Source organism: Xyrauchen texanus, chromosome 25, assembly GCF_025860055.1.
Source record: "Xyrauchen texanus isolate HMW12.3.18 chromosome 25, RBS_HiC_50CHRs, whole genome shotgun sequence".
Lineage (NCBI taxonomy): Eukaryota > Metazoa > Chordata > Actinopteri > Cypriniformes > Catostomidae > Xyrauchen > Xyrauchen texanus.
Genome location: NC_068300.1, coordinates 14036574 through 14051351, shown reverse-complemented (window position 1 = coordinate 14051351; position 14778 = coordinate 14036574). Strand labels below are relative to the sequence as shown.

The 14778-nt window shown below is 39.3% G+C and overlaps 1 protein-coding gene across 1 annotated transcript in view; it reads right to left on the bottom strand.

Moving 5' to 3' along the window:
• LOC127618875 (plexin-A2-like) overlaps window positions 1-14778 on the bottom strand; it is a 230780-nt gene that overhangs the window by 98407 nt on the left and 117595 nt on the right. Inside the window, exons 5-7 of the mRNA XM_052091544.1 lie at window positions 13195-13318; window positions 9075-9228; window positions 2305-2401 (exon numbers count right to left, since the gene is read on the bottom strand). Of these exons, the coding sequence (XP_051947504.1) occupies window positions 2305-2401; window positions 9075-9228; window positions 13195-13318 (375 nt within the window). The remainder of the gene's footprint in view (window positions 1-2304; window positions 2402-9074; window positions 9229-13194; window positions 13319-14778) is intronic.

The window sequence follows — 14778 nt, the reverse complement described above, 5'->3', positions numbered from 1 at the left end:
AAATTGGGAGGAAGTTTGGAGATGCTAAGCATGCCAAATGCAAAGCCAGGTTGAAGTAGAGAGGATCAGACACCAAACCAACCAAGAGAGGAGCAATGCTGCCAGCCAATCAGCGGCCATGGAAGATACCTCTTCCTGAGCCTATTAGAAAGCTTCCAGCTACTGGGGGTTCTGTGATCTCCAGCATTGAGAAGCATCTGCTCTTCACAGAAGGCACCAGAGGCAACTCACACTTAGGAGATGCACAGGGTCTGTCCAAAACAAAGTGAGCTGCCTCATTGTCTAATGCCTAAATAGGCAGCTGCCTTCTAAGGCAACATCCTAAATGAGATGGAAACTCACAAGCGACTGATTTTGATTATTTTGCGATCAATTCTTGGATTACCTTTTCTACCATGCATACACGTAGTGCTACCTTAGAATTGCACCAAAATTAGATATCTTAGGCAGCATGATTAAATGTTTTAATTACTCTTAATTCTTGCTAAATGTGTTTACTCTGAGGCCATTTATATGCTTGTGTACTCCTAAATGTTGACACTATTCCCTTTTGGCAGATATACAGTACACATTTGGTCTTTCTCACCAGGAAAATGGACCAAAAATATTGATGACTCATCCTGCACTACACAGATATTTGTCCAATCAAATGCTCTCTAATGTGAGAATGTCCCTCCCTTTTCAGCTGCCAGCAAGTAGCATATCATAGTTAATGGTGACAGAATTATAGCTTTCAAAACCAAGGGACATTGGGTCTTTCATCACTAGTTTTTAGAATAAAGTCACAAAAACACATAAACACGCAGTTTCCATAAAATAAAGACACAAACAGTTTATCAGTGGGCCTCCTGGAGGGCGCTGTGATTCAGTGGAACTCTCTCTTCTCTGATCACCCATCACAGCAGATGAAGTAGAATTGAACTGTGACAGACAGTGATGCCCCCAGCCTGAGCGCACAAACCAACAGTACACTTAGATTCAGCAATTCAGACTTCTCAGCCTCTACACTTGAGAAATGTCAAGGAATCAGCCGGTATTAGCCATAATGGATACTTTTTATAGCTGTGCGGCGAGAACCAGTCATGGCAAAGTGCAGCCTGGGAGGGATGCAGAGATACCAGGCTGCAAAACGAATCACTGAGTACGGACTCTGCCTTGTATAACAGTTTAAATTACATTGAAAGGCTTTAAGTTTAAAGGTTTTGTAGGCCATAAAGTAAGACATATGGATTACATTTTTGACATTTACTTGGCCTGTCTGAATACTCCATCCATGTAAATCTATGGGAACAGTTAAAAGCCAAGTTTGGCGGCCGTAGCTTGAAAGCTCTAGGAAGAGTTCCATAAATTCTATTTTTGGTTTTGGTATAGGGATTAAAAAAAACCCTAAACAAAGTCTGCAGGGAAAAAAAAAAAACAGTATGCACTTACCGGTAGGTTTATATTTTGTTATCTAATGCAATGACATTCATGTAACTTTATGTGTGGTTTAAGTGTCAAAATACTTTTTGAGGCCACTGAATGTAATTTAAAAAGAACAAAGAAACCAATGAGCTGATCTGAACACCATTTTCAATCTCCAATGTCCCATATACCATCTCAATAACCCTAGACATTTAAACAACAATTTTTAAAGGGATAGTTCACCCAAAAGTGTCAATTCTCTCATAATTTACTCACCCAAATGTCATCCCAGATGTGTATGACTTTCTTCTGCAGAAGACAAAGACTTTTAGAATAAATTCTCAGCTTTGTAGGTCCATACAATGCAAGTGAATGGTTGCCAGGACAAAAAGCATATAAAGTCAGCATAAATGTCACCATATGCTTCCAGTGGTTAAATCCATGTCTTCAGAAGCAAAATGATAGGTGTGGGTGAGAAACAGATCAATATTAGTCCTTTTTTACTATAAATCTCCACTCTTCTGAAGACATGGGTTTAACCACTGGAGTCTTATGGAATACATTCATGCTGCCTTTATTTGCTTTTTGGACCTTCAAAATTTTGGCCACCATAAACTTGCATTGTATGAACCTACAGAGCTGAGATATTCTTCTAAACTTCTAAAACCTTTGTTTGAGTTCAGCAGAAGAAAGAGTGTCATACACAACTAGGATGGCATGAGGGTGAGTAAATGATGAGAGAATTTAAGTTTTTACGTGAACTATCCCTTTAAAAATTGTTTTTCATAAGAAGACATTCTTTTTTTAAATTAAGCTGCAGAAAAGAACCAATGAAGAACCTTTAAAAGAGTGCAATTTCAGTTGTAGAGGTGACGGAAGGAGACATGTCCATATACTTACAGCTGGTGCACACTGCAGTTGTAGAACTTCACCTCAGTGCTAATCAGCATCTGACCCGTTTCTTTCGAGTTCAGTCTTAGCTCCACACCAGACCAGTCTGAAAAGAGAGCAAGAGAGAGCAATAGCAAAAGATGAGCACATTTACTGTCACATTCCATTCTGTTATGTTGCAGCACTGTGTTGTTTGCAAGTCTTGTTTCAGTTTGCTTCATGCTCAAGCTGTCTCCCAATTAATACTTGGCATCGCTCGCACCGTATTCTCACAATCAAGCAGAGCCCCAAGCAGCTTTGTAGAGTGTGGCATCCAAACCGAAACGAGCATATTTAATTTTGTATTTTTTTTTGTAAAGACACGTTATTGTCACACAGAACACAGCTGAGCTGGCGTTAATGTGAAACAGGCTCATAGGCAGCAGCGCTGTTGTAATAGCGGAGGAGCTGGCCAGGCCAATCCCGTTTGGCAGGCTGGCAGTGTGGAGAACTCTGATCAGCATCAGGACCAAATTCTAGTGTGAGGAGCCGCCAGCTCCTCACACTAGAAAAAGCACAAGCTCCATCCCAAATAGGCAGCGATTCAAATAACATACAATGCAATCATACATAGGAGTCAGCTATGACCCTAAACGCATCACTTTCTCTTTTCTACCTCCTTCAACACCTGTTTCTGTGCCTTGTTTTTGTCTCATAACATGGGTAAATGGACAGAAGGATAAAATGTTATAATTTTTAGCATACAGTTTATGGCAAGGAGAATAATTGGCATGTAATAAAGTGCAACTGTCAAATTGAATATTCACTTATTAATCTTACTATAAACCTTTAAAGACAAACCTACTATGAGCTCCAAAGTGGTTAACGGATGGTATATGAATGCTTCTGCTGAAGCCAACAGTCCAAGTAATTTCAACTTCATTTTATAAAACTCATGTTAAATAGCTGAATTTCTAGTGAAGAACTACACTATCCGTGAATTCTATTTCTGCCAACAAAGCACACCAAAAAAGCTCTGCAGCGACCGTCCACTCCTATGACGCAATGCGAATAACACAATCGATTCTGTGTTCCTACACTCTCAACCTACTTATATGTATAAATATTTTGCAATAAACTTCAAACAGATTGTTTATATACTTGTATTCAACAACTTTAAATGAATATTATTTTTCTATTGTTTTTAGGATTTTTGTTCATGCCCTTATGAAAGGTGTAAAGTACAGTCTTGTAACTTTGTTAGATTTTAAAATACTTTTTTGCTTTGTAATGTTGTGATTCACATTGGAGCTGGTTGGATTGGTTCAAGGCTTAGAACTCTTTTATTTTTATTTATTTCTTCCCTTTTTCTCCCAATTTGGAACACCCAATTCCCAATGTGCTTCTAAGTCCTTGTAGTCACGTAGTGGTTCACCTCAATCCGGGTGGCGGAGGACGAATCCCAGCTGTCTCCGCGTCTGAGACCATCAACCCACGCATCTTATCACGTGGCTTGTTGAGCACGTTGACATGGAGACATAGGGCATGTGGAGGCTTCAGCCATCCACCACGGCATCTACACACAATATAGCTCCATCACCATGTGCCCCACCAAGAACGAACCACATTATAGTGACCATGAGGAGGTTACCCCATGTGACTCTACCCTCCCTAGCAGCCAGTCCAATTTGGTTGTGGTTGTGGAGTCACTCAGCACACCCTGGGATTCAAACTAGCGAACTCCAGGGTGGTAGCCAGCATCTTTACCACTGAGCTACCCAGGCCCCCAGAAATCTTTTATTAAGAATTTTATGAAATCCTGATCTAAAAAATAAATTGGAAATAATCTTCCAAAACCAAGACGGCTGAAAAAGTGGGCGGCATTGATGCACTCTATTCCTCAACACTTAGAGCCTAGAGCTACTGAAGCAAAAACTGGATGGGTCACACCCACCAAGGCCACAAGTTCAATCAATGCACGCATTTGTAGCTAGTATTTCCACAAATGATCAATACTCATATGCTCCATCATCTGCCAAGCCTGATTCAGTCAAGAGAGAGGCAGCAAACATGAGGCATTGGGGGATTACATGACATTTACCTGAGGGAGCTCACTGATTGGATAGTGCTTCCCGACAAGAACATGGGGTTGTGGGTAAACAGAGCTGTCATTAACCGAGGGTTGGGAGGGGATTATTGTGATTCCGATAATAAACATTCTGCCGCATTCATGGCCATCTGCTTCCAAAATAGAGAAAGCACATGCAGGAATAAGTCTACAGACAGAATGTACATTTGAAAACAAAGGCTTCAAGAGTGGGAAAGAAGTTGCTCTAATCTTGCTGCATAAGCACTGCCAATATATTTAATGTTTAAAGGGATAGATTACAAAAATAAATAATTCTGTCATAATTTACTCACCATTATGTTGTTCCTAACCTGTGTGGACTTTCTTTCATCCGTGGAATGCACAATGAAAGTGAATGGTGACCGAAGCGATCATTCTGCAAATTATTTATAAGGAAGAAAGTAAGTCATACAGGTTTGGAATGAGATGATGGTATGTAAATTATTTTCATTTTTAGGGGAACTATTCCTTTAAACAATGCTTCTGTAGTCATATTTGCTTACATCTACAGTTACAGCATGTGGTTTTCCATGGAATGAGATCCTCTTCTTGTGGTTTCCATACCAAAGACTAAGGATGTCTCATTCAGCACCTAGGTTAGTAGTTCACTGCCCAGGGAGTCAGCCATTTCTAGGGCTAAACCAAAGTAAAAATCTTTGGCCCCTGTAAAAATGCCCTTAATTCAACGTAAAACCTGTGAGCTTCGGCTCAATATATTAACTTATGCCAAGTCATTAAGTCTTAAAGGAATATTACGGGTTCAATACAAGTTGAGCTCAATTTACAACATTTGTGGCATAATATTGAATACCTAGCGAAAAAAAACTTTATTTTTTTACTTGCACCTCCTTTTCTTTAAAAAAAGGCAAACATCGAGGTTACAGTGAAGCACTTACAATGGATGAGAATGGGGCCAGTAAGTAAAATACTCACTATTTCAAAAGTATAGCCACAAGACATATATAAGAAACAATATGTGTGTTAATATGATTTTAGTGTGATAAAATCACTTACTAACCCTTTCTGTGTAAAGTTATAGCCAATTCTACAAATGTGTTGCCATGACGATGTAGTCAACAAACACTCAAACCCTAAAATGACTTTAAAATTGACAATTTAAACAATTTAACAGCAGAGTTTTAACAGAAGAATTAATGTAATTGCTTTTATAAAACTACAACCTTCATATTTCTGCTTATAAACTGTCCAAAAATTGGCCTTGTTTACTTCCATTGTAAGTGCCTCACTGTAACTTTTTTTTATTTAAGAAAAGGACAAACCATTTCAAAATAATTTTTGGTGGTAATCACAAATGCTGTCGATTAAGCTTAACTTTTATTGAATGCTGAATATTCCTTTAATTCTCTAAAGTCATCAAAAGATGAGTTTATGTGTATATTTATAAAGAGAAAGCCTTATTTTATGTTTTTTTGACTTTCAATCCAAATGTGCATGCAAAGGGAGTGCTTAACCTCAGCTGGATCCTGCCTGATCCTGTACTGGAAAATGTACGATGAGGGATATTTGCATTTGGGTAGTTGTTTTAGACAATCCAGCATTAACAAGAGAATTGTCAAATTGCAACAGTCTGTGTGAGTGTGTGTGTGATTGTGTTTGAGAGAGAGAGAGAGAGAGAGAGAGAGAGAGAGCGAGCGTGCGTGCAGGTGTGCCGGCTTTCTTTATTAGTATACATTTCTCTCATAGTTTGATGCTTGTACTTGCATGTGCACTGAACACAGGAAAGCTGAGAACGAGAGTGTCAAACTGGCAATATTTTCTTAGAAAAGTAGGCTAATTTCAGCGAAAATGTCGGCTAATTAAAAGAAAATCAAGCTTATATTCATTATTTAAAATAAACGGATCGTGTTCCTGATCAAAAGAGTTTACAAGAAAATGCAATAATTCTATAATGATAATAATGCTAATCACAAAGAAATTTCAATTCACATGAAACTGGGGTTTCAACACACAAACATGTGTGTTGTGATTAATTTCATTTACCATACTCATCCACCAAAAAAGTTACTTTAATCATCTGTTTACAACTTTTTGTAATGTTCAAGTGCGCCCGGGATGCAGAATGTAATGTTCTGCCCAATGTTGGAGAGTCTATTATTAATAATTGCATTACTCTTAGTTACTATATTTAGTGTATTTATCAGTTTTCCTATTGTATGGCTGTGCTTAGAGTCCATATATCCCTTAGAAACATGTCCACTTACACGTTCAATTGTGATATGAAATTAATTGTTTGCCTTAGTTCTGCTGCATAATAAGGACCCTTACAAAAAATTTAACTAGCCGCAAACTTGCTGCAAATTTGCTGCTTGTTATTTTCACCTGCAAATGAGCTTTTGATAAGCTGCAACTGTTTTCCAGAACTTTGCAGCTCTTCGCCAGTAATGGTTAACCTCCGGCAAACCTTTGGCAACAATAGACAATTTGCAGCAAGTTTGATCAGTAGAACATTTGTGGCAAGTTTGTGGCAAATTTGCCATGAACTCTCGATTTTCATAAGGGAAAATGTGCAAAAAATTATATAATCTAAATAATCTAAACTGTCAAAAACAGCATCCCTATGTGATCCATGGGTCATTGTTTAATGACGTCATTGTGTGATCTGAAAAAGCTGAGTTCGTATGGTCATCATTGGTCTACATGCCTCTTTGCCCAATTGCCCAGTTCCCAGTATGCGCTAGGTCCTCGTGGTGGCATCTGAGACATCAATCCACGCACCTTTTCATGAGGATTGTTGAGCGCGTTACCGCGGAGATGTAGCACGTGTGGAGGCCCACGCTATTCTCTGTGGCTTCCACGTACAACTCACCACGCGCCACACTGAGAACGAGACACATTATATAATATATATATCATATATATATATATATATTATATGACCAAAAGGAGGTTACCCCATGTGACTGTACCCTCCCTAGCCACCGGGCCAATTTGGATGCATAGGAGACCTGGCTGGAGTCACACAGCACGCCCTGGCTGAGCTACCCAGGCCCCCTAAGATCTCCAAGCCTATTAACCATTGTTTTTGATCCATCAATTCTTCATATACAAATTAATTAACATGTAAAGGGAACAATTCTCCAAAGTACTACACAGGAATAAGCATTTATAATATAACACTAACATATAGACTTTCAGTTGTGTTCATTATTTATGTTTTGCAGTTTTATTTGTATTATATTTGTTTAATTTCTGACTGCCATTATGCATGCACATTATGTGTTTTACATGCATGACAACTGCATATTTCATAATGGCACTGTACTTTTTGACAGCTACTGTACAACGGAGATGCACAATGGCATATTATACAGCTATGTTGTTGATAAAAACTAGCTGCGTCTTAATGCACAACCTCATAATCAAGTCACAGGTTATTGAGGAATCAGTGTCTCAAGTTATAAAGGATCAACGACCTTGCTTGTGCCAGCATTTGTTTACATGCTATATTGAACTGATTCACAAAATAGGAAACTAGGAAGCAAAATGACACACAGCCCAAATCAGATCCTTCAACCCTGAAAGTCAAGCTCTGTAAAGAACACAGTCCAAGATCATACACTGATCCCAGGTCTGTTATTCTTTCCCGATTATATTCATCACCACAGATGACTGCAAACCCAATTGTTTGTCTGCTTCCGGAAGAACACTCTCCCTGGAGCAATAATGGGTAGGGAGAGGGCAGAGGTCCCGTCACCTGTAATGGGCGTAAGTGTGTCTGAGAGCATGCCTGGAGCCCTGGGGCTGACCCCAGGTCAGTATAGGCTCATTAGAGCTGGAGTTTCACAAGGCCGGTGGGATCGATGGCATGGCTCGAGTGTGAGAGCGAGTGGCCCCACTGAATGAAGCCCTTATTAGGAGGCAAGCCTTCTGGGTATGCTAGAGAAGGTCTATTAATAAGGCATCTATACTAGAGAATGGATATCATCTCCCTTAGGGGAAAGAGAGGGGGTGTGAACGGACAGACAGTCAGACAGATAGATAGATAGACAGACAGACGTAGATAGATAGATAGACAGATAGACAGATAGATAGATAGATAGATAGATAGATAGATAGATAGATAGATAGATAGATAGATAGATAGATAGATAGAAAAAGAAAGACAAGGACATAGAGGGAAATTGATAGAGCACATAGAACTGATTGGAAAAGTTGAGTACATGGAGCCAAGCGTATGAGAGAAAACTCTAGGGAATACAATAGTGTGGCTAACAAACTTGTGTAATACAAAAAGTTTGTGTTTAAAGGGATAGTTCACCACAAAATGTAATAATTTACTCACCATAATAGTTATCAAACCTGTATGACTTTCTTTATTCTGTTGAACACAAAAGGAGATGTTAGGCATAATGTTGGCCTACTTCACCTTCATTGCATGGAAAAAAATGCAATAAAAGTAAATGGTAGCTGTGGCTAAAATTCAGCTTCACATTTGTGTTTCACGAATGAAGAAAGTCAAGAAAGAAAGTCCTGAGGGTGAGTAAATTATGACAGAATTGTAATCATTGAGTGAATTATCCCTTACTTAATACTGTGTCCTAACCAGACACAAACATATTTAATGTTTAGTTAATATACAGTTACATGGAGTGGAATTATGTAACAATGAGATTTCATGTAATTAGGACATGGTAAATCAATGAATACATACCTTGATCGGTGGGGATAATTGGAACATCTTTAGCGGCAGGAGAGATGCATAGAATCTGATTCCCATTCACTCTTCCCTCAACTTCCGTCAGGTTCCCAAAAGAACAGGTGATTCCAGCAGAAAGATCCGGAACATCAGACACTTTTACCAGCAGCTGGACAAAAGTAGTAGATCATTTAGATTAGACAAAACTGTGAGACCAGAGCAGCATTGAGTATAAGCATAATCTTACACCGATTATGCTTTATAACCCAACATTGTGTCATGTAAACCCTCAAACTGATTTTCTTTTATCATAGAGAAGTCATAAACTGTTTAACCAAAAACCAATCGGCACACAGATTTTTGCCCATTAACCCCATTTTGCTTTGCATTGCATGTTAATACATGCGCATGTGTAGTGTGCATGTGGGTTTACGTTTTGACATCAGTACCAGATTAAAACCTGATAATCTCAAATCTCATGAAAACATTATTTCCTTGCGTTGTCAGATTATTAAAATGAGCTTATAATTGATAATAATTATCATTGTATTATTGTGCATGTAAATGCACTCACTGACTTTGATGAAGTTTAGACAATGGTGTATGAAAGAGTCACTCAATATATGTGTGAGGATTTCTCTAATGAAGCTGCAATTTATTCAAATGTTATTGTTTGGCTTGTATGCCTTTTTTAGCAATAGAGACAGTATAGAAGACAGTAAGAAGACAGCATCGGATATCTGAACCATGCCCACGATTAACCAGGCCAAGGCTCCAACAGAAGCTATTTATTTATAATCAAATATCCTCAGTCTCCACATATACACTGATGAGCCAAAACAGCGCCATCCTGCCGAGGCGTGGACTCTACAAGACCCCCCCCCTATGGTATCTAGCACCAAGACATTAGCAGAATCCTTCAAGTCCTGTAAGTTACGAGGTGGAGCCACAGTGGATCGGACTTGTTGGTCCAGCACATCCCAAATGCTCAATCGAATTGAGATCTACGGAATTTGGAGGCAAGGACAACACCTTGAATTTTCATCATGTTCCTCAAACCATTCCAAAACAATGTGTGCAGTGTGGCAGGGCACATTATCCTGCTGAAAGAGGCCACTGCCATCGGGGAATACCATTGCCATTAAGGGGTGTACCTGGTCTGCAACAATGTTTAGGTCGTTGGGATGTGTCAAATTGACGTCCAGGGTTTTCCAGCATAACATTGCCCAGAGCATCACACTCCCTCCACCGGCTTGTCGTCTCCCCACAGTGCATCCTGGTGCCATCACTTCCCCAGGTAGATGGCACAAACGTATACGATAGTCCACGTGATGTAAAAGAAAACTCAATGGACCAGACAAACTTCTTCCACTGCTGCAAGGTCCAGTTCCAATGCTCGTGTACCCATTGTAGGCACTTTTGCGGTGGACAGGGGTCATCATCGACACTGACCGATCTACGGCTATGCAGCCCCATACACAGCAGTGTGCAATGCACTTTGTGTTGTGACATATTCCACCGTAACTATCTTTAAACTTTAAATTAGGCTATGTTTTGTCTACATTGTTAAAAAATGGCATAAAATAAATCAATACTTAAATGAAAAATAGTATTATTAATATAATTATATAAATATACAGATAGATTGACTGATTATTTCATTTAATTTCGAATTGTCTAATCTAATTCAATTTCAAAGTCCGTGAGTGCATTTACATGCTATATTTTAAGAATTTTATCCTGCAACATAAAATTCCATTTTGCGTTCTTTATACTATGATTTTTCATAGCTTGGGTCACTTTTTTATTTTTTATTATTAGGGCAAGTTGTCATATGTGCTTTAAATGTTATTAATTCATACAATCTACTAATTACAATATTTTTGGGCCAAACAATTGCTTGGCTGAGCGTTCATCTGGCGGGAAATGAAGCGGTAAGGGTTTTAACCTCAGATGAATTGCTAGTAATAGCTGTTTCTTTGTTCACAGGGGAAATAAAAGAGGCCAGGCCTCGGAGTGAGGGATGTTGGTGCTACCATTCCCGTCCCCGGCTGTGGCTCAGTTGGTAAAGAGGGTTGGCCACTAATCGGAGGGTTGGTGGTTCGATCCCGGCCCACACAACTCCACATGCCGAACTGTCCTTGGGCAAGACACTGAACTCCAAGTTGCTCCCAATGGCAGGCTAACGCCTTGCATGTATGGTGTATGAATGTGTGTGTGAATGGGTGAATGAGTCACAGTGTAAAGCGCTTTGAATACCGTTAAGTTTAAAAAGGCACAATATAAGTGCAAAAAAAATTTGAATAAATGTTCCTTTGAGTTGGATTCGCAGTCTCCCACTTCCTATTCCTCTAATCTGTTACACTGACAAATCTATAATACCCTGTTTAATGGTAGTCCCGATTGTGAAAACTTACCTCATAAATTGTTTAAAGAAACCCCTTGAGCAAAGAAAACCCTAGTGATAATAGACTAACAATTATAAGGAGTTTCTTGCAACTGGCAGAATCACAATTCTGCCCATCTCATTAGCTTCCTTTTCCCTTTTCATTGAAATGTCCTAGTCTAAGGAATGTCTATAAAGCGTCTATTTACCCCAAAACCACACAAATGTTCTTGCCTGCACCCTTAAGGCTGGCAAATTGGGTGAGCTGCTAAGTACAGCTAGTGAATTAGCGATGTTGTTGTTCATTGTAGCTACACAGACTGCACTCAAACACTAAGAAAAGGCATTGTCTGTGGTTAGCTCCATCTGCGAAGTGCTGTCTGCTCATAACAACATTGTTGAGGCGTGATTGCTGTCACTATGTTTTGTCTTCTCTTTTCTTGCCCGTGATACAATGGGTGTTTTTTCTGTGTCTGGCGCTGTGCGGAGAAGGCTAATTGTTGCTAGCATTTCTAATAAAGGTAATTTGATTATTGTTGTTTTTTTTGTTGTTGATGCTTCTTTTCATGCTTCCCTCACTGTCTGTGCAGATGAGCTTTGTTGTCATGGTGATAGTTTCCCACCGTTGTGCAACGCGGTGAGCAGCGATGACCCTGTTGTCATGATATCGGGCGCTACAGCACGACAGAAACATCTAATTTAGAGCCGGACGTCTCATTATCTTAATCAGGTAGCAGTGGTACATGGACTCTATCAATTATTTGGACATCAGATTTTTTTTGCACAGGCTGTGTGCTGAGATCCAGCTTTCTACTGAGGTTTAACCAAGGTGAATACCCTCATACTACCTGGTAAGTCTGAGATACACAAGCCAAACGTATGTTGACATCCCCTTCTAATTAAAGGTTTTGGCTAAGCCCATTAATTCCAGTGAATACAAATCTTAAGGAATAGTTCACCCAAATGTACAAGCACTAATTGACGTGGTGTTTGGGTGTAAACATACTTTTAACCATATAGTGTAGCTCGAATAAGGACAGACTACGTAGGAGGGTAACAATATTCTGAGTGTCCATAACTCCTTTCCACTGAATAAAATCTTCCTCAGACTTCTTGAACACAACTCCAACATCAGCCCACACACTCTTTCAGCCCACCTACACAGTGCAACTCTCAAGACCCACACCTGCCAATCTAGATATTGGCCTGAAAACTAATTCATGCTAATTGTTCACTAAAAGAAACCTTTGCTCCTGTATTTCAGTAAATAATACCTCAAGGTTGTAAAGGTGTTTGTGTTCTTGTTAGTAAAAGATAAATGGGTCAGCGCTCTAATGCAGTGAGGCTGTGCACATACTCTGGATATATAAGCGGCCATTTATAACAAATATGTTTTAGATCAGTCTATGCTGTGTTTCTATTGCTTTTTATGACGGATGTCTTGACCATTGCATTTTGCTGCATTTTCAGTGCCTTGCACAGGAGTATCGCATTTCAACATAAACTTTTAAAAATGCATCTCGACATACATGTGTTCTGTTATATTTGTTGAGCTGTGTCTAGCTGTTTTAGGATGCGTTCAGTCTGAATGGCCCCTAAGAGTTGTTGGCTCATGGCAATCCAGGTTTGAGTCCGACATGAATTATGTCCCAATCCCACTCTCTCACCCCTACTATCCTGTCAACATGCCACTTTTCTATCAAATAAAGGGCCAAAAATAAAATTCTATATATTAAAAATGTGACTCACCGGAACACTGGGTTCAGACACTGCAATGCTGTCAGGGTATACCATGGCTTTCACACATTGGCTGAGTGTGGCGGCAAAACGGTATGGCTCGTTTGCCCGCTCGCATTGATCCCTTTGTGAACACCTACAGAAGAGAGAGCGCACAGTAGTTAGTTGGGAAAGTATTGCGATTTTGACAACAACAAATATTTGAATTTATTCATTTGGCAGGCTCTTTTAACACAAACAACTTACAGTGTATTCAAAATACATATCATCAGTCTGTGTGTTCACTAGGAATCAAACCCAAGACCTTGGGATTGATAGCACCATTTTCTACTAGTTGAGCAACAGGAAGATAACCCTTTGCACGGCACTTAACAAGGTAATAAAAGAGTAACACAAAGAAGTTTTGACTTTGTCATTTTCACAAAAGTGCCGCTTTGACCTCATTATTAAAAGCATTGCAGATGGTGTCACAGAATGGTGATTTTCTGAGGTTGCTAGGTAGGATTAAAGTGGGAATATACACAATAAACAGTAAAAAACAAACAAACAGAAGATGTGACATTTATTCATTTTTGCCATGCATTGATTTTTCTTGAAATGTCATGATATGCCTTCATGTTGTGTCGTAGAAATTAAGTGTATCTACATTCGCACAGTATCAATCTTGCTTCCACTATGTTTCGATTTTTTTTGCTGTCACCTCCCACGTGATGGAACATAATGACTTAATTGGTTGCATTACAATGCTTGACAAATATATGAAAACACTGTAGCTGGCCGCTTTGTTCCATAGATTTCGATCCATAGGTGAACATTGACATTAATCATGTAAAAAGGGCCTAAATACAGGCTACAATAGCACCACTGCTGTGGGAACTGACTTTAGTGCTGTTCTTGGTGCTGACCACTAGGACGATACCATTGATCTACAAACCATCAGTTTACCCAGCTACTAGAAAGAGCAAAGAGTAACTTCTGAATCAAGAGCAGCTGATCAGTCATCATAACATATCTAAACCTGTCAATACTTTTACAAATCAACAATACTCATGATTTAGATTCAAACATCTTACAGTAATATAGTATCTCATGTATACTTATACAGTATGTATCTAGTATATGTACTTCTAGAAATTGTATGGTTATTTTTTATTTTCATACAACACACATCTTCAGCCTGTCACTTGCTTTTGACTCATCCTCCCTCTCTCTCTCTCTGACAAAGAACGTGTAGGCTTGCAATTTCCCAAGTCTTTTTAACATGCCTAATGATTTGGGGGAAATGACACTTAATGTGCTTTCACATGTCCGGGATGGCTTCTGCTTTCTTCACTGTCTAAAATGTGGGAGTGTGTTTGTCTGTGCGAGTATGTGCATCCTCTAAGCTGCCGAATCCAGGCATTAGGTTTGATTTTGGAGGAGGAAGAGAAAGGAGCACTTGGGATGCTGCGTTGCCATGGCACCGGGAGATGGCCATTATAATATGTGTGTGTCCGTGTGTGTACTTAGAGGCCAACCTCTTCTCTCTCTTTCATTAAATGAAGTGTGTGTGTGTGTGTCCCATTCTCCTCATTTTGTCTGCGACAGGCTTATTCT